The sequence below is a fragment of the Rhea pennata genome, chromosome 20 (genome assembly GCF_028389875.1).
Source record: "Rhea pennata isolate bPtePen1 chromosome 20, bPtePen1.pri, whole genome shotgun sequence".
Lineage (NCBI taxonomy): Eukaryota > Metazoa > Chordata > Aves > Rheiformes > Rheidae > Rhea > Rhea pennata.
The window spans coordinates 11,771,836-11,796,672 of NC_084682.1; the positions used below are offsets into that span (position 1 = coordinate 11,771,836).

Sequence of the window (24,837 nt, forward strand, 5' to 3'; positions counted from 1 at the left end):
TGTGTGTGGACGGGTGCTGTCAGGGCATTCCTTCTCCTCAGTAACTCCCTGGTGTGACCAGTACCCTGCTGGACCTTCACCCCCATCCTGCCTCTGTGTTGCGCAGAGATGTCTCAGCATCTCCAGAGGCAACACAATTCATCACAGAAGATGACAGAGGTTTGGTAAGCTGGCATCTGCCCCCACCAATCTCCTACCCTGAGTTCCCATGCATTTGCCTGTGCCAGACGCCTACCCTGTCCCAAAGGTGCCAGTTTTGCTGTCCACGGCTTCCCCTGGGTCTCAGGAAGACAGCACAGCCCAGGCCCTGCACACCTACAAGATGCCTACTGCATATTCATGTGCGCATGGCAGAGTGGGAAGGGGTTTGTCGCATCCACACAGGGCCATCCGCATGCTCAAGCACTGGCCACAATGGCCAGGAAAGTCTCCTGGCTAGCCACTCCTGGCTGAGCCTTCCCGCCTTTCATTACATGTCATCAGCCTGGCAAATCCCTTGCAAAGGGTTGACTAGACAGTGCTGACCATCTCCACTGTCAGGGCTGGTGCAGCCCTGGGGACCCCATGCTGGTGAACAATTAGGAATCCCCAGAGTGACACAGAGCTCCTGCCCCACAATCTCAGTCCAGCTGCCAAGCTCTGAGCTCAGCAGGAAGAGCCCACCCAGGACTCGAGCAAGACCAGGACAAGCAACCTGCCCAGCTTGGTGACCACAGCCTGGCCAAGGGGGCCACACCAGTGAGAAAAATGATACCAGGCCACCTCTTACCTCCTCATCTGGAGCCACCATTGGTTGGGCAGAAGAGAAAAGGTCAGGAAGGGATTTGCATCAGGAGCAGATGGAGAGCAGGAGCAGGAGCAGGAGCAGGAGCAGGAGGGAGGAGAAACAAGTTTTCCAATCAGTAGCAGTTAAGGTTTTCTGTGGATCATGTCTGAGCCCCAACTTTCCTCCCAGCTCCCTGTGTCCCCCCAGGACCATTGGGTCAGGTCTAGCCCAAGGGCCCAGCTCTGATAGGACCTGTGTGTTGCACACATGCCAGCTGGCAGAGAAGAAAGCAGAAAGTTTGGGGGCTTTCCAGGATCCTCCTTCCCCCTCTCACAGTTGGCCACAGGCTGGGAAATAAGTTGGGAAGGCTGGAGGGAGGTAGAGATGGTAGCTGAATGAGGGAGACAATGATGCTGTGGGGAAACCCTGGGAAGAACTGTATTGACATTACTGCCGCAGATGTCATGCTCCTGCTCTGTGCACTCAGTGGACTGTTTTGTGCCTAAACTACAGTTGAAATTCACCTACCAGTTCTTGTTTCAACTGTGCTGTGGCTGAGGAAGATGCAGGAGGGACCTGACTGTCCTAAGCTTAGACAGGCAGGAGCAAAATGCTGTGTTTGTGTAGGCCCTTCAAAAGCTCCTGCTGCATGTCAGCTGGGGTTTCTTGGGAATGAAACAGCAATGAGGCCCAAGAGATTTCCCATGGGTGCCCCTGGCTTAGTCCATGTCGCGGTGGGGGAGAGCCTCACCTTTCAGACACCAGAGGATATCGGCATGACGCTCGTCGGCCATATCTGGAACAGAGTGGGAGGAGGGTGAACTGGGGCACTGGGCACCAAAGGAGATCTGACCCCAGAGAGGTGTGAGCCCCTAGCCTCAGTCCTAGGGTGGGTCTGTGAGATGCCTCCCCAGCCTCACCAGGGGGTTAGCCCCACGTTCAAAACCAGTCCTACCCAGTAGCATGCCACAGAGCTGGGAGGTCATGTGCCCCTGCAGGGACAGTCCCGGGCCCTGGAGTGCTGGACATCCACCGGAAAGCCAGTCTGCATTGTGTTTCAATAGGCAGTGAAAAAGATAAGGAGAGAGCATGAAGGGACTCACAGCCCCCACCTCTGTGCATCTCTTCACAACGGGCTTTGCTCGCATGGGCACCAGTATCCTCCCTGAGAGACCTCCCTGAAGCACAGGATTGTCTCTTCACATTGTCCCTCCACCAGGCCCGTTAGCAAGACAACAGCCATGTCCTATGAACAAGCAAGAAGTGAAACTGAGGCACAGCAATACTGACCTGCCAGCATCTCCCTCAACATGCCCTGTGGGGTTTTGGGGGACTCTCTGTGTCTTAACTCACACAGTGGAGCACTCAGCTCCATTGAATGAACCCTGCTTTCTGTCCTCATGATGTCCCAGTTCCCACAAGCCCTGAGACAGCTTCTGTCACAACCCATGCCTCTCTGCCTAAATCATGGTATGAACAGGGAGTACTCAAGCTAGTCATGGTCCACACAAAGTCCCTGCACTTGGCAGGCATGTCTTGGCTGCACCGAGGGTGGCTGCAGGGAACTGCGCCTGTGCCTCCAAGAGCATCATGAGAGGGAGCGTGTGTCGGAGTCAGCAAAGGTGGTGCATCACAGCACCAATGGAAAGAGTCTCTACAGAGCCAGTCACCAGGATATAGGATCATAGATCAGAGGGTTATAGGTTAATTCAGGTAGGAGGAACTTCAGGTCTCAGGTGCAAGCTCCTGCTCAAAGTAGGATCAGATACCACAGAGCCACTGAAGTGCCAGTGGAGGGGAACTCTGCAGGGCCCCACCTCCCACTGAAAACAGGAAAATCCCTAACACCATGTTATGGCCACCAAGGCTTTCTCTACACAAGGCTTGAAACTCTCCATCAACAGACATTTCCAGCCTCCAGGGACCTGTCCCAGGGCTGCATTGCCCTTTTGGGCAAGGAGTTTCTCCCACTGTCCTGCCTGAATGTCCCAAGCTGCAGCATGTGACCATTGCTCCTTGTTCTATCTACCAGAAGAGCTTGGCTCTACCACCTCTGGAAGTGCCCCTTCAGACAGGTGCAAGCTATATTAGTCCTCTCAGCTTCCTCTTCATCTGCCATCTGCTGTAACAGCCAAGACCTTTCCTGCAGCATCACTACTCAGGCTGGTCCCAGTCTGGCCCCACACACATCATTTTCCTGCTCTGAGTGCAGACTTTGCACTTCTGGTTGAACTTCATGAGTCTCCTGGCCTGATTGTGTTGCCCATCACTCTCATGCCTGTATTCAATGCTAAATGCAGACATGAGATGGATAGGCAACATGTCCCAAAGGGGAAGATGGAAAGAAATGCAAGGGAAGATGTCATCATGGCGTGAAACATGCCAAGTAACTCTTGGTACAGTGTGATACTATTAAACTTCCAACCATCTCTGTAAAAACAGCAGCCTTTTACCTACTATTCTGAGATACTTGGCCAGACTGATTATTTTGCTGAAGCAGTTGTAGGCAGCAGTGTGTTTCTAAATGTAGGATGCTCCATTCTTCCAGGATCAGGGAAGAGTGAAATGCGGTGCGTGGGCGCCCTCGCACACAGCCTACCCTCGATTGCATACAAGAACCTGGAGGCATTGGGCACATCCTTTTCACACTGCTGCAGAAGCCTAGTGCTAGCACAGGCATTGGCCAGCACTCACATCAGGCTGTAGGCAACAAGCTGAGACAGAGTGGTGGCTGTCACCTCCCTCAGAGGATCCCAGCAACACCAGATGCCTGCCTTCTTTTTCTGCTTAAATGCCAGGGAGATCTTTCTTTGGGAGAACCACCCACAGCCAGGCTAAGAAGGTACTGGGAGGGACAACGTGGCTGGAACTGCACCTTGACGCTGTTTCTTTAAGACACCTGCAGGGACCATGAGCCAAGTCCCCAGATCTGCTGGAGGCTAAGCCCCCTGCCCTCTCCTCACCCGACCCAGTGCAAAGCAGAGCTGTTGCACTGGTTGCTCTTCTAGCAACAGGACCAAGAACAGACACCTATCCATACAACCAGGCAAGCCCCGATGAGTTTAGTCAACTGGCCAAACTTACCCACAAAAAAAGCGCTAAATCTGGTGGCTGTTGTCTCCATGGCTGGCTTGACCATCTCTTCTTCACAGCTGGAGCTGAAGCTCTCAGACTTCACCTCGTGCAGGAGGATGGTGGCAGATGCTCTGCCAAGTGACATTGGCTTGTCCACATCTTTGCTGGGGCCAGCAGTGCCTTTGGCCACAACCTCTATGAACATGTCCGTCTCCAAAGAGAAGGTTTCAGCAGTGCTTGGCTTGCTGCCTGTCACTGAAGACTCAAAGTGTGTGGGCACCTGGTTCTCCATATACTCTGTGTCTGGCTCAAGCAAAGCCCACCAAGCTGAGTCGGGGCCAAGCTTGGGCAAAGCCCTGGCAGGTAAATCCCTGGAGACAAACTCAGGCTGGGGAAGCACTGGGTTCTGGCAGGAGTAGGTGACATGTGCATCCTTGGGGTGGCTCTCAGCATGGCGCAGAAGCATAGGCACAAATTTGGTCTGGGTGCACTTGTCTTTGGCAAGAGGTTGTGACCTGGAGGGACACACCGGTGCTGGGAGGAGTGAGCTTCGGTGGGACAAGTCTGCCTCCATGGACCCCATGGCTCTCTGCATCCTCTCTGCTGTTTGGTGGAGTGCACAGCGGTACTCAGACTCATCCTCTGGATGGGCTGAAGCTCTGTACATTGGCAAACCCCTGGCACTTGGGTCCAGAGGGGACAAAGTGGTTGCTACAGGCTGGTGGGGGAAGGACCCATACCGGGCTGCCACCGGCTCTGACAAGGGCAAGGAGACATGGGAAGTGACGCTGGCCATGGGGAGACGTGGCTCAAGGGGGGAAGTGGCCCCATGGGAGGGCCACCCAGTTTGGTGCAACATACACTGGTAGCCAGAGTCACTTACAGGGTGCTGTGTGGGGCGATGGAGCGGCTTTGCACTGGAGGCAGATGTGGGGCTGGGACGCTTGGCCATGTTGGGGCGCACTGGGCCATGAGCTGCTGGTGGGGATGGAGAGCGCCTGGGGGCTGCTGCAGCAGCCTGGCATGTGGCACGCCGGTCACGGTCAGAGCGCTGGGCAGCTTTGGGGGCCAAGCGGGCTGCTGGCAGCTGGGTTCCCACATCAGTCCGGGGGGGCAAAGGAACCTCTGCAATGGGCTCAGTCTGGGTCGCCTGTTCCTTGGGGTTGATGACAGTTTTGTGGGGCCGCCGGACCCGCGGTGGGGCTGAGTCGTGGGGCACTGTGGCAGTCCCCCGTGGAGCTGGCTCAGTGCCCTGTGAAGGGGAGCTCCTGGACCCTGGCTCGATCTGAGACAACTCGCTCTTCTGCAGGCTCGCCGGCTGGCCAGCACTCCTGCCCTCTAGAGCTGGGGGTCCCCAACCTGGTCTGGTCTCTGGCCGACTGCTGGCTCTCCCCTGGCTTTCTGCCTGCTGGGCATTAAGGGTCTTCTGCAGGGCCACCAGCAAGTGGCTGGATGTCACTGCAAGCCTCCCTGGCTGCATCAGGCACTTTCCACTTCTCAGCTCCATTATCGTGTGTGGGGAAAGACTCCGGGAGGTCTCTGGGCCTCCTGCGGATGAAGGACTCTGAGGTTGCTCGTTCCCTTGCTGAGGTGATGGGGTCCGGGATTTCTCCCAGCCCTGTTGGCGCGAAGGGCTCTCAGGTCGCTCACTGCCTTGCTGGGCTGAAGGGCTTTGGAGAGCCTTGCTGCCGTGCTGAGGGACTGCCGCCAGCGAAGCTTTGCTCCCTCGCTGAGCTGAAGCAGACCGTGGGGCCTTGTTCACTCGCCGGAGCAGGGGGATTGGGGCCATCTCACTGCCCTGCCAGACCAAGGCATTCACAGAGCCGACCTTCGCTGCTGTAGGACCAAAATCATTCCCTCTCTGGGTAGAGCACATCCGTGATGCCTCTGTCACTGGCTCCTGGGGGTCCGATGTCCCTATGGAGGTGTCTGTCCAGAACACCCTCCCTGCCTACACCCTGAGCAAAGAACTCCTGACATGGGGCTGATGTCACCAAGGACACTGCGATGTCACAGTGCTGTCATCACACAGGGAACAGGGTTCCTTCCGTCCTTTTGCCGCTGGGACTTCCTTCCAAGAAGTGGTTTGGGGCAGGTGGTAAGCTGAAGGGACTGGCTCGGGGAGCACAGCTCTGCTTGTGTTTGGCTCCTGTTTGGCCAGATCAGACAGCCCATAGTCTGGCCAGGAATGACGAGCAGCTGCTCCTAAAGAGCCCTCACAGCAATGGCAAGCACCATGTGATCCTCCCAGGATCCACGCCCACTGGGAGCTGCTCCACAGCCTGGCCTGGGGTTCCTGCAGGGACTCCTCCTGCTGCCCCTCTGGCTCTTTTTCCCCAACCACTTTCCCAGTCAGGTGGACATCCTGGAGAACTGCCTGGCTTTGGCTTGTTGGACCTCTCTGCTGTCTCCAGGTGAATGAGGTGCCCCATTAGCTGTAAAGCAGCCCAGTGCTAGCGGAAAGAGCCTCCACAGGGCCTCACTCCCACCTCCTACTTGCAGCAAGAAAAGCCCTAATATCAAGTCATCACAGTCAAGGCTTTCTCTAGACAAGGCTTGAAACCCTCCAACAACAGACACCCGCAACCTCTAGGGACCTGTCCCAGGGCTACACAACTCTTCTGGGCAAGAAGTTTCTCCCACTGTCCTGCCAAACTTCCAAAAATGTCCTTTGTTCTATTATTTTCCAGCTCCAGAATAACTTAGTTTCACTACCTCTGGAGGTGTTCTTCAGGCAGGTGCAGGCTATATTAGACCACTTTCACCTCCTGGCCAACCTAAAACAGCCCTGTAGGCTGCAAACAAGGCTCTTCAAGCCCACCAAAAGTTAATATCAAGGGCAGCTGTTTGGGCTACAGCCACAAGTTGTCAAGTTGGTGCCCACAGATAACAAATCTTTTTTAAAGAGAGGTCTCATTAGGGAGAGTGTAACATGGAAACAGCTATACCTGTTGGCTTTGCTGCCCTCTAGTCTCCTCAGATAAAGGCCAAAGCCAATCAGAAGTCCCTCTGTTAGCTTCTGGAAGGCAACAAGGACACAGGGATGCACAGGCCACCATTGTGTTACGCACTAGCCTCTTCATTGTCCTTAGATCATCTGTGGGAAGCATGATACCTACCCATGCACGTAGTCACTTAGTCTTATATTCATGCCAAGCCTTGATTTTGGACATGCTTGGCTACACAGCTTCTCCTCACTGCCCTCGGCCATGCAGCTCCACCATCTGCCTGTCCCCACGCTGTGCCTGCAGCAATCAGAGCAGCGAAGCCCAGGTGGGGAGAGCTCCAGTTAGCAAGGGATTATCCATGCTACGGGATTGGCCCTGCTGAGGTGAATGGGAGCTGCTCTGAGGAAATCTTTGGCTCGTATCTGGCTGCTCATGATGGCTGCAGTTCAGCATCCTACATTGCCCCACAGTCCCATCCTACTGAGCTGGGATCCACAAGCCTCACTGCTGGGGGAAGGTTGTGCTGCACTGAGCCTGAAGGAGCAGGACAGCAGCAGGAATACCTGGCGGAAGACAGCTTGGGACAGCAGCCCGAGGCAATGAGGGGTGGGAGTCACTTCTCAGTGTGAGCCCAGACGCTGCACTGCGAACCTGGCCACGGTGCCGTGACTTTCCTCAGCACAGTGTGCAGCGTCCCAGCTTCCCTGGCAGCAATGCCCTGTCCCTCCACAGGCACTACTAGTCTGCCAGCAAGGAAAGCGGCTAGAGCTGGCGGCATTTCTCCATCCCCATTGCACGTTTCTAATCCCTTGCTCCCCAGGTGCGCTGGCCGGGCCCGGCCGTCTGCCCCACGGGCTGACCTGCCCCTAGGGGAGGCATTCGGCTGTCCAGCCATGCCCCAAGCAGGCTTCTGCCAGGCCATGGTTTGCTTGGAGGTGGCTCGGTGGCAGCACCTGTCCGGGCTGGCTGTGGCCCATGGTGCGTTTTCTTGCCTCCTCCTGGCCAGGGCAGGGACGGGGCAGCCCCACGGTTGAGGCCGAGCTCCCCCAGCTTCTGAGTTTGTGCTCGAATTTCTTTGTCCCGGACGCTGGTACCGAGGCACCGCCAGAGCCAGGGGGACCGTCCCCATCAGCGCCACCTCCCCAGCGCGGAGCGCGGGCCTCCATCTCGCCCAGCTCATCGCGCTCGGAGCCGCTCGGGCGCGCGAGGGCCAGCGGGAGCGAGCGATTCCCAAGCAGGCCGGGCAGCGGAGCGGGGAAGGATTTATTGACTCACGACTTCGGCTACATCACAGTTTCGAGTTCTCCCTCCCGCCTCGACGGAGGACGTCGCGTTTTACTTCCCGGGCAAAAGTGCGCGGAGACGCTTCACAGTTTCATCCCTTCGGTAAGCAGAACTGAGGCAGTGACAAATGGCAAACTCTAAATCGTATGAAAAAATAATACAAACTCTTCTCTTTAAATATCTTACAGAAAATGGAACCTGAATAAAGAGCATGGAAAGCACCGCTCGGCGCAAAGCCGCCGAGGCAGAGCCAGCAGGGCCCCGGGGCCGTCTGGCGGCGCTTCTGCGGTGGACGGGAAAGGAGCCAAGACGGGACGTGTCCTCGCGCCCCGTCCCCCCGCGAGACGCACCGGGGACCCGGCTGAGCACAGGACAGATGGCCGGGGCCCGGCGCCCCGGCTCGCGCACGGACGAGGCAGGCAGGAGCAGCCTGGCGAGAGGGCGCAGCCGAGGCACCGGTGCCGCTCCGAGGCTGTCCCCAGGCACGCCGGGACGGACGGACGGACAGACGGGCACGCGCGTGCAGCCCGGCGCCGGGCTGGGGGCGGACGGCAGCGCGCACAAACGAAACGAGAGATCCCTATTGCGTTGCAGTGCAAGTTCACGTAAACCCAAGGCACCACTGCGAGGGGAGGCGGGTCTGTACAGGGGAGCCCACGGGACTCGTGCGGGCGCTGCGGCCGGGCACCCCCGGCGCGCGGGGCAGCCCCGGGCCCCGCGGAGCGTGCTGAGTGTGTGGAGGGGGGCCGTGCGGTCACAAAGCGAGCGTGGGGACGGGGCGACGGCCGCGCTCCAGCCCCCCACCTCCACCCCCTGGCCCCGCGGGCCGGCGCTGCAGGCAGCTCTCTGGCTCCCGGCACGCCGTGTTTTCCGGGCGGCGGGGGCTGTGTACAGGGGCTATATACAAACCGGGCCGGTCGCCGGCCACGTGCAGTTCTGTGCAGTCCAAAGGGCCCCCAGCGGACGCCCGCGAGGGATCCGGCGGGGACACGGGCAGGGAGACGGGGTCCGCGGGACGTTGGGGCACGGGGAGAGCCAGCTCCCAGGGATAAGGGGTGCAAACACAGGATGGGGAGCAACGAAACCAGTCCTTGCAGAGAAGGCGAGATGAGGGCTCTTGCTCCTTCTGAGAGCCCCAGGGACCCAGCCCCAGGGGCCATCGGTAGGCAGGAAGAGATGCTCATCTTCGGCGCCGCGCTCCCTGCGCGCTGCGAGAGCGCGGCCCCAAGAGATAGGAGCGCTCGGGTCCCCACGCCAGGGACCGGTGCGGTTTTAGAGGGCGTGCGAGTGCACTGCTCTGTCGGGGACCTCAGGGTGCGTGGGCAGCCCACTCTCGCCCCGCCGGTACGTCTCCCAGAAGGCTCGTTCGAGTTGATCCAGCTGCGAGCTCAGCGGCAGGTGGATCTCAAGATGCATGCGCAGGGTTTCCAGCCACTGCTCCAGTTTGCTGAAGGATGGCCTAAGCAAGAGAGGGGGAGATGGCAGCTCCTAGCCAGCTCTGCTCAGCACCCTGCCAGCCCCATCCATCCTACACACAGCCCCAGCTCCATATCATTTCCCCGGCCACGTCAGCAGCCCCAGCACCGGCCCACAGTACAATCACGTCGGTCCTCAGACAGGGAGATGCAAGGGCTCAACTGCTCACCGCTTCTCAGGGTCCAGGTCACAGCAGCACACAGAGATGGGGAAGAAGCTGGGGGGACAGGCAGGAGGGCAGTAGCGATCCAGGAACCCCCTCACATTGAGGCCAAAGTCCGTAGTGCGGGGCAGGTAGTCGGGGTCAGCGCTGACTCGGCCGATGATCTGCGGGAGAGTGGGAGTGAGGAGAAGGCACAGCCTGATCAGAGCATCACCGAAGACCCTGGAGCAGAGCTGCCAGTGGTACTTACCTCGCACAGGACAATGCCAAAGGAGAAGATGTCCACCTTCTCATCGTAGCTCCGGCCTGCAGGGAGAGATGGGTTGGGCCATGCTGCACACCCTGTCCCTGCCCTACTACATGCCCCCGCCCTAGCACAGGGCCCCAATCAGGCACATCCCCCATGCTGCAGGGCACCATGGCCATGCTCACCATTGATCATTTCAGGGGCCATCCAGTAGGGGTTGCCCACCACCGTGTAGCGCTTCTTCCGGTCCGGCTTCTTCAAGTTCTTGAGATGCTCGGGCTGGTTCTTCTCATCCACCATGAGGCGTGCCAGCCCAAAATCGGCCACGACTACACTCTTGTTCTGGACAGGACACAGATAGAGAAGGGCTGAGGTGTGAGGTGAACATGGTTGAGACTCTGACCCAGGCTGGCGGGGAGCGGGCAGCTCTGCTCCCATGTTTAGGGCAGTGGGCGTAGCCGCAGCAGGACTTACCTCCCGCACTAGGCAGTTGTGAGAGTTGAGGTCGCGGTGGATGATGTTCATGGAGTGGAGGTAGGCCTGAGGGGAAAGATGGGCTGAGAACAGGGTGACAGCGCCCAGAGCCAGGCCCAGTGGCACCCATGCCCAGTGCCTGCTACCCACATCCAGAGGTACCCAATGCACTATCCAGCACTCAGCATATCCCTCCAATGCCCAGCACACGTATACCCAGCAAACTTACCCAGTAGCACCCAATACACCCATCTAGCTGTGCCCAACACACCCATGCCCAGGGCACACAAGCCTGTCACATACACCCACACGTCCCATGCAGAGCATGCATCCTCTGCACCCACAGGCACCCCTACCCAGCCATGTTAATGTTTGCTGACCCGCTGTACCATCACCACCTGCCAAACCTACACCACACCCTGCCAATGCCCAGTGTCCCCACGCCCCCCATCTGGCCTGCCTGTCACTGACCATGCCAGCTGCAATGTCCTTGGCAAAACTGACTCGCTGGCTCCATGGGTAGTGGCTGTCCTGTAGGCAGAAGGGGGAGAATTTGCCAGAGAAGAAGAAAGGGATCCCACCACACTGGCCCAGGGCTGTGCCCCTTGCCTCAACCTGCCTGGCGCACTCAGCCCCTGGGCTCTGACCTGGGCCATCAGGAGGGGTTTGGAGAGCAGCTCCAAACCTGTCTCCAGTCCAGTGCTCACCATGCTCTTGATCAGGCTCCGCAAGGTGCCCCCCTTGATGTACTCCGTGATGAAGTTGAGCCTCTTCTCCTTGTACAGCACCCCGATGAACTTCAGCACATTAGGGTGCTCCAAGCAACGCATCACCTTCACCTGTGAGATCACCGCACCAATTAGGCCATCCAGGTTCACCAGATTGCCCTGGCCTGAGCCAGGCTCACAGAGGCATGCTTACACCCTAACAGGCAGACTGCTGCCTGTGTTAATCACCCTCAACTTAAGTTGGCAGATCCGTTTTTTATTTTTAATTGGTTCCATCGTTTCCTCCAACTCCCTCGTCTCATTGCCCCTTTGTCCATTGTGCCTGGAGGTCTCTCCTCTGCTATTCAATTTCCCTTCCCTATGCAGGTCTCTGATGGTGGGATCAAGTCTCCCCTTCACCTTCCCTCAACGTGCTGACTCAGGGGGGCTCCTGGAGCTTTTCGCTACCTGATACTTCCTTTTCCTGGCGCCATGGGCACTTTGCTGCCTGAGCTCTGGGAGCTCACATTGCTGCCCGACCATCCACCCCCACACAGTCTTCTTAATCCCACTTCTAGGACAGACATCTTCTCTGTCAGTTCCTGACAGCTGGTCAACACCAGGCTGCCTGGCATCACCAATATGCTGTGCCCAGGACCTGTCCCATCCTGTCCCAGCAAAGCCACCCAGCATTGTGGGGACTGACCACATGCTATGCTCCCAAGGAGCCCCCCTTCTCCTGGAGGAAGGCAATACCATCCTTTGTCCCACCAACCCAGGGCAATCAGTCTTATGGAAAGAATCAGGACACTCACCTCTTTGAGGAAGGTCCTTTGCGTCTCCTCGTCAAAGCGGATCAGTTCCTTCATGACCATCACCTCGCCCGTCTCCCGATGTGTCACCTAGCAGAGAGGGCAGGCATTGAGCCACTGGTTTGCAGTGGCCACCCCCAACTCCATGGATCCAGCACTAGGGATACACCAGGCCTGGGAGATGCTACCCTCATACCCTCTGCCTGCAATGGTGCCCAGGGAACTGAGACCCTCATGTATGAGAGGCTGCAAAGAGAAGGTAGGGTCTCCCACCAGAGCTTGGGGGGAAGAGGTGCAGTGTTAAGGCTCTCCTCAGGATCAGGGATAATGAAGAAGGGACAAGACGGTGACGATTCTACCTATCCCTGCTGCAGCCAAGCTGGAGGCAGACAGGTCAAGGACCCACCTTGATGGCTTGGCCAAAGCAGCCCTTTCCCAGCACCTCGCCATGGATCAAGTCCGAGGGGCGGAAAATGCGGTGCGTGCGGGAGACCACGCGGAGTGACTCGGAACGGCTGATGTCCTTGCGCTGGGAAGCTGGTGAGCCCACAGAGCTAGAGGCAGGTGACTTGTCCGTGCTGCAACTCCTCCTGCATGGAAAATTGCACACAGAGTCAGGTCGGTGCCTGGGACAAGGGCCAGGGAGGGACCCCAAGCCCACAACAGGGAACATGGGCAAGTGCAAGCCTTACATGACTGCCCGCTGACGCATGGTGCTGGCCTCCCCACAGGGTGTAAGGGCCGGGGAGCGCAGAGGACTGTGCAGGTCAGACAGCGGGCTGCACTCCAGGGCTGACTCACGGGCCAGGGGCTCGTGGGGGTCATGCTCGATGGTCAGCTGGAGGAGGCGGCTGGTCTCCTGGATCAGCAGGTCAATCTAGGGGCACAGATGATGCTGGGGGCTGGCTCATGGGGGACCCTGAGGGCTTGCCCACAACCAGCTGGGGGTGCTGGTGAGGGAGCAGTACCTCATCCAGGGGCACGTGCCCGATGGGTGTGCCGTTGATCTCCAGGATACGGTCTCCCACGTGGATGGAGTTCTTCATGTCAGGGCTGATGCAATCTGGATCGACTCTGCAGGGTCAACACGCAAGGGTGGGAGTTCAGACCCTCTGGCTCTGATAGCACACGTGAGCCAGCCCAGCAGCTAGAGACATGCCGGTAGGCATACACCGGCACATTATACATGAGCCATCCTTGGCAAATAGGATACTGTAGCAAATAGGGACACACTGGCATGTAACCCGCAAGTCACCCTGGTGGATGAGGACATGCAGGCATGATACCCATGAGTCACCCCTGGTAGACGGGGACAGACTTGCACAGTACCCTTGAGCTACCCCATGCAGATGAAGTCATGCTGGCACAGTACCCACAAACCCATCACAAGCATATGGAGACACGCCAACATGGTACCACAGAGGAACACCAGCACATTACCCACAAGCCACCCCAATAGATGGGGACATACTTGCACGGCATTCACAAACCGTCCCCAGCATATGGGGACATGCCAGCACAGTACCCACAGGCTTCCCCCAGCAGATGGAGACATATCAGCCCCATCCCTCACCTATCCACACCTGGAAGGGCTCTGGGAAGTAAACCAGGGTGGGGGTGATCCTGCAAGCAGGAAGGCAAGGGCAGACCCAGGAATCCCCAGCCCTTTGGTGCCAACCATGATTGAGAAGGGAAGTGAGGACACAACACCAAGGCTAGGTTATCACACATGGTACATACTCTCGGACGCGGACAGTGTGTGAGTGCTCAGAGCCACAGCCCTGCGAGCTGCAGTGCTGGTCAATGGACACGGAGAACCCTCGCTTCCCATCGGAGCAGGCGGGGATGGAGACGAGCGTGACGGTGTGCGGGATGCGGGAGCCTGGCGAGTCTGGCAGGATCTGCTCGATGACTGGCGTCACCACCATCTGGTAATAACAGTGCCCACTGCAGGGCCAAGAGAGGTGAGGACTGGGTGAGCAGGGAAAGGGAGACACAACAGAGCATCAGTGGGCACCCATCCGTCCCATGGGAAGTGCCTCAAGCGGGGCGCCGACGTACCAGTACAGCTTGGAGCGCTCCACGAGCGCGTAGGTGTCCCCGTCCCCGATGAACACGTGGCAGTTGAGGCAGCTGAAGCATTCGGGGTGGTACTTCTGCTCCCCGGCCACCTGTGGGAAGACACGGTGAGCCTCACAAGCAAGCTTCAAGGGGCAGAGAAGAGTGAAAGCTCCTACAAACCCAGGCATTTGGGGCACTGAGCGAGGGGCAGCATTCATGCCCGGTGGTGGAAGGACTCTACTCCAAGGAGGTTTGCCCAGGGGTCTCAGTTCTCAGGGGAATCAGCCAGTGCTGGGGATGAAACTGGGGCGGAGGTAAGGGCAGGCTGAGCCATGGCAGATGGCATGGGATGGGGGACGCGTTGACCAGCTGGGTCCAGCACGGGGACAGCTCCACCTCCCTGCTGCACCAAAGCTTTGGGCCCCCTTCCCCGGGGCCTGCTGAGCCCGCTGAAGAAGCAAAAGGGGAAACGCAGAGGCCACAAAAACTCAAGCGAAAGGGGCCAGCGAGCGAAAGGCAACTCGGCTGCTGCAAACCCGCTTTGCTCCTGCTGACACGCAGGGGAGGAGGGGAAGGAAGCGGCTGCGAAGTTGGGGCTGACAGGCGGCCGCACCGGTGGCGCCTCCGGCGACAGACTGGTCTGCGCTCTGCCGGGAGTCCCCGACCCCCAAAACGCCGCGGATGCCCCATAGCCGCCCCGTGGGCCCGTACCTGAGTCGCCGCGCGGGACCGGCCCCCGTCCGTGCGACTTCCCCGCCGCGGCCCCGTGACTGGGCTGCGCGGGGACCGCTGTCGCGCGCCCCTCTCCGGCTCGGCCCCTTTCCTGTGAGCTCAGCCGTGAGTCACGGCGCGGAGCAACGCTCCCGCGGGGACCGGCCGCGGCGGGCTCGCCGCCCACCCGGGGGAACCCCGCAGCCTGCTCGCCTCGAGCGCGGCCGGCCCCTGCGCGCGTACCATGACCAGCCCCTTGGTGATCTGCTCGGAGCAGCCGTGGCACAGCTCCCCGAAGCGAGCCCAGTAGTCCTTCTTGCAGTACAGGCGTCCATCCTTCTCGTAGTACTGGTGGGACAGCGAGGCCCCGCACTCGCAGCACCTGTGGCACGGGAGAACCGGCGCTGGGCATGGGCGGGCAGGGACACCGGTCCCACGGCACTGCTGGAGCCCCTCTGCCACCCCAGCTTGGACAGAGAGTATTGCCCCCTCCAAGCCTGGCACCTCCGCTGGGCTGGATGGTGCAGGGACGTCCACGTGGGTGGACGTGCCAGCTGGGCAGGGGACACGCAGGCCAAGCATGCATGGAGGGGCCCACCAGTCTGGCACAAACACGTCAGCCTGGTGCTGGCGCCCAGAGGGATGAGCTGGTCCAGCACGGGCGAGAAGCGATGGTCCGAGCTGGCACAGATGTGGGGAAGGACACATGGAGGAGCACGCCAGCCCGGCACAGACACGGGCAGGGATGTGCCAGCCCGGCGCAGACATGGACTCAGCCCTGGAGGACAAGCAAATCCCACCTGTGCTGCCCACGCAGGGTTCGCAAGCCCCCCGAGCAGTCTGGGTGGCTCTGTGCTCCCACCCTGATCCAGACGCAGCCCACCACAGCCATTTGGTGGCCCCTGGGGTCCTGCTGGCTAGCTGGAGGAGTCCAGCAGGGCTCATGGGCTGCAAAGCCGTGCGCGGCACCAGCAGTGAGTCACACCACGCTCTCAGCCCATACGCCCCCGTACAGCTCGCAGCCCCTATTTATAGCCAGCCGCGGGCTTAGCCACAACCAGCCCCCAGTTCTCGGCACGGCGGGCTGCTCCAGCCCCACGGGGGAGACATCCCTCCACCCTGACGTGTGGAGTGCAAGGGGGAGGCGGGGGGGGAGCAGGATGCCCACAGACCACAGGGCACTGCTGGGGGAAGCACGCAGCCTCAGAGCCCAAGCTGGGCCCGGTCAGCGTGGGGTGGGCAGGCAGGGAGCTGCAGGGCTGCGAGCAGGGCGAGCGGGGTACAGGGTGCAAGGCCACGTTACGGGCGCAGGCTGCGTGTCACGGGCAGGACGGAAAGTGAATTGCGTCAGGGAGAGCCCGAATGGTAGCAAGGACGGATGCACGGGGCTGCGCAGGGTGGGGTGATGCAGGGAAGTGCTCTGCCCCGAGCGAGGCCCGAGAAGGGCACGGAGCGGGGTTCGGGGAGCTGGGAGAGGTAGGACAAGTGCGAGGAGGAGTGAGTCAAGGAAGGGGCAGGAGGGGAGTGTGCACACAGATTACACACGTGAGGCACGTGCAATGCCCAGCCCGGGCAACGCACGGGCACAGGGCAGGGGATGCAGGGGGCTGTGCGATGGGGAGATGAACAAGGTGGTGCAGGGGGGTCCATGGGGCGATGCAGTGGAGGATATGGTGCGGGGTGAGCACGAGGCTGTGCAGTGGAGGTGCACAGTGAGGCGCAGTGGAGGTGCAGTGCAGGGCATGCAGAGGCTGTGTGAGGGGGTGCGGGGGGGTACACAGGGAGGTGCAGTGGGGGGTGCAGTGCGGGGCATGCAGGGGCTGTACAGGGAGGTGGGGGGGTACACAGGGAGGTGCAGTGGGGGGTGCAGTGCAGGGCATGCAGGGGCTGTGCGAGGGGGTGCAGGGGGGTACACAGGGATGTGCAGTGGGGGGTGCAGTGCAGGGTATGCAGGGGCTGTACAGGGAGGTGTGTGGGGGGGTACACAGGAAGGTGCAGTGGTGGGGTGCAGTGCGGGGCATGCAGGGGCTGTATAGGAAGGTGTGGGGGGGTACACAGGGAGGCGCAGTGGGGGGTGCAGTGTGGGGCATGCAGGGGTTGTATAGGGAGGTGGGGGGGTACACAGGGAGGCGCAGTGGGGGGGTGCAGTGCAGGGCATGCAGGGGCTGTACAGGGAGGTGTGGGGGGTACACAGGGAGGTGCAGTGGGGGGGTGCAGGGGGAGACGCAGTGCAGGGGTTGCAGGGGCTGTGCAATGTGAGCGCATAGGGAGGCACAGTGGGGGGGGTGCAGAGGGCTCTGCTATGGAGTACATGGGGAGGTGCAGTGAGGGGGGGCAGCGTAGGGGTTGTGCAATGGGGTCCATAAGGAGATACGATGGAGGGTCCAGGGCAGGGAATGCACGGGGAGGTGCAATGGGGTGCACAGGGAGGTGCAGTGCAATAGGGAGGCACAGCAAGGTGCAGTGGGTGAAGGGTGCAGGGGCTGTGCAATGGGGTGCAATGGGGGTCCAGTGCAATGGGGAGGGCGCAGAGAGGTGCAGCGAAATGGGGGGTGTTGCAGTGCAATGGGGGTGCAGGGAGGTGCAGTGCAATGGGGGGCGGTGCAGTGAAATGGAGGGGCGCAGGGAGATGCAGTGCAATGGGGGGCGGTGCAGTGAAATGGAGGGGTGTGGAGCAGTGCAGTGCAATGGGGGGGCACAGGGAGACACAGTGCAATGGGGGTGCAGTGCAATGGGGGGACGCAGGGAGGTGCAGTGCAATGAGGGGGCATGGGAAGGTGCAGTGCAACAGGGGCACAGGGAGGTGCAGTGCAATGGGGAGGTGCAGTGCAACGGCAGGCAGTGCAGTGAAATGGAGGGGTGTGGGGAGATGCAGTGCAATGGGGGGTGGTGTAGTGCAATGGGGGGTGTGGGGCAGTGCAGTGCAATGGGGGGTGCGGGGAGATGCAGTGCAATAGGGGGTGCAGTGCAATGGGGGGGGCGCAGGGAGGTGCAGTGCAGTGCCGTGGAGGAGGGCACGGGGAAGTGCAGTGCAATGGGGGGCGGTGCAGTGCCGTGCCGCAGTCCCCTCTCCCCCCTTCATCGGGGCTGCCGCGGCACGCCAGTGGCATTACCGATGGGGAATGACGTCACGGCACGGAATTTCCCCCCTCCCCATGACGTCACCGCGCGAGGAGTCCGCCGCCCGAATGCGCTGCTCAAACCCTCCCGGGAAGGCGCGGGCCAATGGGGAGCGGCGGCGGCGCCGCACCCCGCCCCGCGCCCCGCCCCCCTCCGCGCCCCGCCCCTTAACCCCCGCCCTGCCGGGGCCGCCGCACCAGCACCCTGGACAGGGCGGCCGCGCCGCGCACGCGCACACCGCCCCGTCCGCGCGCCCCCTCCCCACGCCGCGCGCCGCCGCCCACGCGTGTTGCCTCCTGGGCACCCAATGGCTTGCCGCAGCACTCCTCCTCCCCCCCCCCACACACACATCCTTGCAAGCTCCCGCACCCCCACTGCATGCACCTGCCCGTGCACAAGCTTGCAGCACGCAGCGTGCCACCAGTGCACGCTCGCTCTCACACAGGCCTGCTGCACACCCCTCAGGGCCCCAAGACTACGCTTGCAGCCTTGCACACCTCCAGCCGGGCGCCACTGCCTGTGCACCCACACGCTGCCACCAGCCCGGGTGGACGGCACATCTCCACCTCCTCCTCTGCCCACGGTGACTCACTGCCCTTTCCCGTCCGCCTGGCAGAGTCCTCTGTGCCCACAGTCCCGAGGCTGGGGAACAGGGCTGAGTCAGAGGGCTGCAGCCTCTGCCCACACTCACTTCCACTACTGCCGCTGCCGCAGCGCAGCAGTTCCCCCCCAAGAGCACACACTTCCCCGTGCCTCAACTTCCCCACGGCAGGGTGACGTGGGCGGGAGCCAGACCGCCCCTGCCGTCTGGCAACGTCCCTTCACTGGTGGTCGTGCAGACACGGGTGCGTGTCCCTGGCTCACCTGCAGCACGCACGTTCACTCGCAGCCGTGCGGCCCTGCCTGGCCGCCTGCACGCTCGCGGCAGGCACTGCCCTCCTCGAGGCCACAACGGGGAGAAAGGCATTCGCACGTCCTCCGCGAAGCACCCCGCTGCTCCCCAGCAAAGGATGCAGCGGGCAAAGGGCTGCCGGAAGCCCATCTCCCCTGGGAGCGCTGGGAGCAGCAGCCAGATCCAGCTGCAGCCGCTGCAGGGCTGGTTTCGCTCCATCCTGATGGCCGTCCCCGCCGACCAGCGGAGGGGAGGCAGAGCACCCAGGGGCGAGGTAGAGCACCCGGGGTCCCCCAAGCCCAGCAGCCAGCCCGGCCCGCTGCCCCGGCAGCGCATCCACGGATGAGCGCAGCGCCCAGCTCAATTTCCTGCTTACTTAGCTCCAGCGCTTCGGAAACGGCTCCTCTTCAGCACAGACGCCAGCATCCTCCGAGCTGGTGGGCGCTGCCCCTCGCCAGCCCGCAGCGCTCAGCACCCCCAGCCCCAGGGCATCTCCGGCCGGCCGGGGCCGTGCACCGCCGGGGCCTCCTGCCTCTCGCTCAGCCCCGGCCGCTGGGAGAGTGCGCGAGAAAGAGGAAGCAGGGAGGGACCGGAGCCGGGTGACATCAGCCCTGGGAGCCGGCAGCAGCGCAGCCCCGGCTCCCAGGCTCACCAACGCCCACCTGCGCGGCCGTCTGCGTCCTCGGCGCCGGCGGGGAGGGAAGGGAAGGGCCCCCCCGTGGGGCGACGGCCGGAGCCGCGCGGCCTCGGGTGGGCACAGCCTGCCGCGTCCCCGGCGGTCCCTGCAGGCCACCCTGCCCGGTGCGGCAGCTCACCTCGTCCGGCCTGGGATTCAGCGCGATTGCCTGCCGGCTCCAGCCTTCCCGGGGGAGCCCCAGGGCTGGGAAGCGCGCCCCCCTCCTCCCCAGCCCCGCTCAGCGGGCTGGCGGCTAATGAAGAGCAGATGGCCCCGCTCACGGGCTCTCCAGCTGCTGCTGCTGCTGCTGCTGCTATTAATGGCTGCCGGAGCGCCGGGAGCTGTGCGGCAGAGCCGGCGGCCGCGGCATCGGGCAGCCACCTTTCCCCCGCTGCTCCCCAGGCAGACGTGGGGACCCCCAGAAGCCTAGCAGCACCCCGAGGGTCTCACCGGCCAGGCCCCAGCACAAGACTCGCGGTGTTGAAAAAGTCCTCGAGATGCTCTGGCATCCTGCAGGCACCAAGGCTGGGTGCAGCCCCCCTGAGCACCTCCACGCTGTCCCCAGACAGGGACCCCCGTGCCACCTCCCAGTAAGCTGCAGATACCCTCTCCAGGGACACACTGCCTGCGGGATGGAGCGGAGCAGTCTGGAGAGGCAGAGCCAGGACTGAAAAGGGAAAGGAACAAGAAGGGAGGTGGTGATGGACCGGGGCAGAGCACAGAGGCTCGGCAGGGCTCCCCCAGGCTTGCCCTCAGGACTCCCACCCGCCAAGGGACCCACAGCCCGGCACACACGTGCTCTGGCCTGGGCTCGTGCCCCTCTGCCGCTCAGCAAGATCTGCAGGATCACGTGTGCTCTTTGGAGATCAGGAGCACCAGTATCTGTGCACGTTCGCCCGGTCCGGCTGCGCACACGTGCATCCGCTTACACAAGGTCCACGCACGCGGGGCTGCGTTTTCACCTTGACCTGTGCATGCACGTGGCTGCACACGCACGCACGCCCTGGGAAGCACGTACACCACGCACAGGGGCTCACAGGCGGCCCGGGAAGCCCGTCTGCGGCAGGCGTGTGCCGTGCACGCTGCTTGGGCCAGGCCTGGCCAGGGGACTGCCCTGGACAGCAAGGTGGCGGAGGCGGCCGCCCTCGGGACGCGGCGCTCGCAGTTGCCCGAGCTCCTACCTGAAGCAGTCGGCGTGCCAGTCCGCGTTCAGGGCCTGGAGGTACTGCCCATCGTAGATACCGTGGCTGCAGCTCGCACATACAGGCAGGTCGGTCCCTGGAAGAGCGGAGGACGGTGGGGCTGTCACCGCCTGCAGCCTGCCCCAACCCTCCCCACCAGCGCAGAGGCGTCAGGGCAGCAGGGCTCAATGGGCCCCAGAGCACTCAAGTCTCAGGGATTAAGCACCAGTTCCTGGCGTCATGCAGTATCCCCCTCTGCCCCGTGGGTGCTGAGTCCTCGCCAGCACCCCAGGGCCTCTGCCAGCTCCTGCTCTATCGATCCCTGGGCTTTACATAACAGGGACAGGGTCACTGCGCTCACGTCCCCAGTGCCGGCACAGAGTAGGAATGGGACAGGGGCTCAGTCCGGTGCAGCCCAACAGGGTGGCTGCGGGTACTTGTGGCACAGGGTGGGGGAGGTGGGATGGTTGTGGGGTGGATATGGGGTGCAGAGGTATCTGGGTGCCCTTGGCTGCTGGCATGGTGCAAGGGTTATGGGGTGTTACCAGGGTGCCTGTGGCCAGCCATGGGGGGATGCCAGTAGGATACGGGGTGGGTGTTGGGGGTGCAGGGAGACACAGAGATGTCCAGGTGTGTGAGTCTAGTTGTGCGAGGGGGTCCAGGAGGTGGGGTGTGATTGTGCAAGGGGATGTCCGTGAGGATGTCCAGCAGCCTGTGTCCAGCAGCAGCAGAGTAAGGACAGAGGGAGTGCAGGGAGAATTTTTTTTTGGGGGGGGGGGGTGTTGGGGCTTGCAGGACTGTGTGTGGCTGGCAGCATGGGGAAATACAGGGCATGTAAGCGCCCAGGGCCCATGGCGCAGGGGGCACGGGGGGATGTTGAGGTACCCATGGTGGCAATGCAAGTGTGCAGTGGGATATGGGTGGCAGCCAAGTGCCCAGGGCTGGTGGTGCAAGGGGAAGTGGGGACATGGAGGGCACAGTGGAGCGGGGAAGGGCAGTATAGAGGAGCACAGGGGGTACAGAGAGAAGCGCAGGAGGCTTGGGAGCACGATGCTGGGGGTACAGGAGGTAACAGGGGGTACAAGGAGCGTCCTGTGGTGCAGGAGGTGTGTGCGGGATACAAGGGGACATGGGCGGTGCAGAGGTGCATGGGTGACACAGGGGTTAGGAGGTGCACATGAGGGTGCAGAGAGCCCAGAGGGCAGGCAGGTCGGGGTGTCTGGGGGGATGCAAGGGAGATGCAGGAGTGGAGGTTTGGCCGCGGTGTGGAGGTGCAGCAGCGACCTGGGGCAAGGAGGCCTCTGGAAGGGATACAGGGGTGATATGGGGGTGCAGGGAGATACAGAGGTGCAAGACAAATGTTTGGGGTGCAAAGAGACACTGGGGATACAGGAGGTGCCTGTATCCTGCAGTGCAGCAGGTGTGCAGATGGGGAGGGATGTGGGGGTATACGTTGGGGTGCAGGATGGATGCAGAAGGTGTGAGTGGGAGGTGAAGGGATGCAGGATGGAAGGGAGTGTGTAAGAATGATGCAGGGTGAAAGACAGGATGTATGCAGGGGTACAGAGGGGTGCAGGACAGATGCAAGGGGAACTAGGATGCATGCAGGACAGATGGGGTGCAGGAATGGTGCAGGGATACAGAAGGCTGCAGAACGGATGGGGTGCATGATGGTTGTGGAGGCACTAGGGGCGCAGGACGGATGCAGGAGGATGAAGGATATGTGCAGGGACACAAGAGGGTGCAGGATGGATGTAGGGGGACATAGGATACAGAGGTGCTAGAGGGAAGTGGTGGGTGCAGGACTGACGGGGTGCAGGAGCGGAACAGGATACATGTAGGGATGCAGACGATGCTGGGGAATGTGATGGTAGAGGAAGGTCCAGGGGAGCACTAGAGGTGCAGGAAGGGTGCTGGACCAGAGAGCTGTATGGCAGGCAGGTTCTGGGCATGCACAGGCAGAGAGGATGCAAGAGGGATGGGGACTGCAGGACAGAAAGGGGTGTAGGGGGCATGCAGGCGATTCGGGGTACAGCTAGGGAGAGATGCAGCATGGCTGCAGAGGCAGCGGGAGAGCAGAGAGGGCCAAAGGGGAGCCAGGTTGGATAGGGGTGCAGGCATGGATACAGGGAGACGAGTTCAGAGAGGGTGCAGGGAACAGAAGTTGGATGGGGTGCAGAAGATGTGGGGATGCAGGGGGAGGCAGGTTAGGTGTGAGGTGCAGGAAGGATGCGGGGCTGCAAGAGCATGTGGGGGTACAGGGAGGGATATAAGTTGGATATGAGGTGCAGGAGGATGTGGGAGGGAAAGTTAGAGATGCAGGAGGACACCGGGGTGCAAGGAAGACATAGAGGCACGAGTTAAAGAAGGGCACAAGGAAGGAAGGAGGTGAGTGGTTTACAGGGTGAATGTGGGGGTACAAGGCAGGAGCTGTGGAAGGGGGAAGGGGGTGACCAGATTACAGGCTGGATATGGGGTGCAACAAAGATGTGGGGATACGAGTTACATGGGGGTGCAGGGAAGGATGGGAAGCAGTGGGGGGAAGGAAGGGGTACAGGGAGAGGGTGTGGAGGTTCAAGGAGGGATGCAGGCTTGACGGGGTGCTAGAGGGATTTGGGGGTGCAGGGTGTGAGGGTTTGGGGAAAGACAGACTGGATGGGGGACCCAAGGGGGGGAATGTGGCTGCAGGCTGGACAGGGGGGCCGAAGGAGGAGGATTGGGGATGCAGGGGGATGGGGGTTCCAACGGGGGGCTGAGGAGATGCAGGCTGGATGGGGGCCGAAAGGGAGGGATGGGGGGCTGCAAGAGGTTGCAGGGGGGGGATGCAGGCTGGATAGGGGGCTGCATGGGGTTGCAGGGGGGATGGGAGGGCTGCAGGGGATCCTGGGGAGACACAGGCTGGATGGGGGCCCAAGGGGCAGATGTGGGGCTGCAGAAGCAATGTAGGCTGGATGGAGGGCTGCAGGGGGGCACAGGGGGATGCAGGCTGGATGGGGGGAGGGCTGCAGGGTGATGATGGCTGGATCAGGGGCTACAGGGGGTCACAGGGGGCTTAAGGCTGGATGGGGGGTTGTAGGGGTCACAGAGGGGCTGCAGGCTGGATGAGGGGCTGCAGGGAGTCCTGGGGGGGATGTAGACTAGATGGGGGGCTGCAGACGGGTGCAGGGAGGATGCAGGCTGGATGAGGGGGCTGCAGGAGGTCCCAGGGGAGACACAGGCTGGATAGGGGGGCTGCAGGCTGGATGGAGGGCTGCAGAGGTCCCCGGGGGGGAAGCAGGCTGGAAAGAGGGTTGCAGAGGGGTGCAGGGGGGATGCAGGCTGGATGGGGGTCTCAAGGGAGGATGTGGGGCTGCAGAGGGGATGCAGGCTGGATGCAGGACTGCAGGGAGGATGCAGGCTGGATGAGGGGCGCAGGGGGAAGATATGGGGCTGCAGGCTGGATGAGGGGGCCCAAGGGGCGGATGTGGGGCTGCGGCGGTCTGCGGGCTGGATGGGGGAGCTGCAGGGGGTCCCAGGGGGCTGCATGCTGCAGGGGGGGCGCGGGGGGCTGCAGGCTAGATGAGGGTTGCAGGGCCCGGAGCGCCGGCGGGCCGGGCCGGGGTCCGCGGCGGCCGGGGCCGGAGGGCGCAGGGCCCCGCCGGGCCGCGGCGGCGGAAGCGCTGAGTCAGGCGGCGGGGGCCGGGCCGGGGCGCGGGGCGGGGGGCGCGGGGCCCTGGCCGGGGTCACGCACCTTCGTCCTCTCCCATAGGCTCGTCCCTCCAGGTGCAGCAGAGCAGCATCAACCTCATGCAGGCCGCGCTGCCCGGCGCCGCGCCAGGCCCTCGCCGCTGCGGCTCCCGCGGGCACGGCCGGCGGCGGCGCGGGGCGGGCGGGCGGGCGCGGGGCTGGGGGCGGTGCCCGCGCCGGGGGCGGGGCACGCTGCGCGGGGCGGGGCCAGGGGCGGGGCCAGGGGGCGGGCGCGGGGCGGGGCACGCTGCGCGGGGCTGGGGGCGGCGCCCGCGCCGGGGGCGGGGCACGCTGCGCGGGGCGGGGCGGGGCGCGAGAGGCGGGGCCAGGGGCGGGGCGGGCAGAGAGGGGGCGGGCAGCTGCCCCGCCCCACCCCGCTCCGGGGCCCGCGGCGCTGGGCGCGTCCCCGCGGCTCGCCCCGGCCCCCGGCGCCCCTCACCCCTCCCCAGAGCTCCCGGCCCGCCGAGCTGCCTTCCCCACCGCCCGGGCCTCCCCAGCAGGGCTGCCCGCCCGGCCGA

At 62.3% G+C, this 24,837-nt stretch overlaps 1 protein-coding gene across 1 annotated transcript; it reads right to left on the reverse strand.

Moving 5' to 3' along the window:
- Positions 1 to 8,033: 8,033 nt before the first annotated feature.
- Positions 8,034 to 24,431, reverse strand: LIMK1 (LIM domain kinase 1). Its single transcript, XM_062592294.1, has 16 exons — positions 24,324 to 24,431; positions 20,594 to 20,690; positions 14,968 to 15,106; positions 14,014 to 14,123; positions 13,693 to 13,899; positions 12,921 to 13,026; positions 12,645 to 12,829; positions 12,359 to 12,542; positions 11,956 to 12,042; positions 11,141 to 11,272; positions 10,905 to 10,964; positions 10,434 to 10,499; positions 10,145 to 10,301; positions 9,963 to 10,018; positions 9,719 to 9,876; positions 8,034 to 9,532 (listed from the first exon to the last, which is right to left on the reverse strand). The coding sequence occupies exons 1-16, from the start codon at positions 24,379 to 24,381 to the stop codon at positions 9,346 to 9,348; spliced, it is 1,989 nt and encodes a 662-aa protein (XP_062448278.1). The 5' UTR covers positions 24,382 to 24,431; the 3' UTR covers positions 8,034 to 9,345.
- Positions 24,432 to 24,837: the final 406 nt, after the last annotated feature.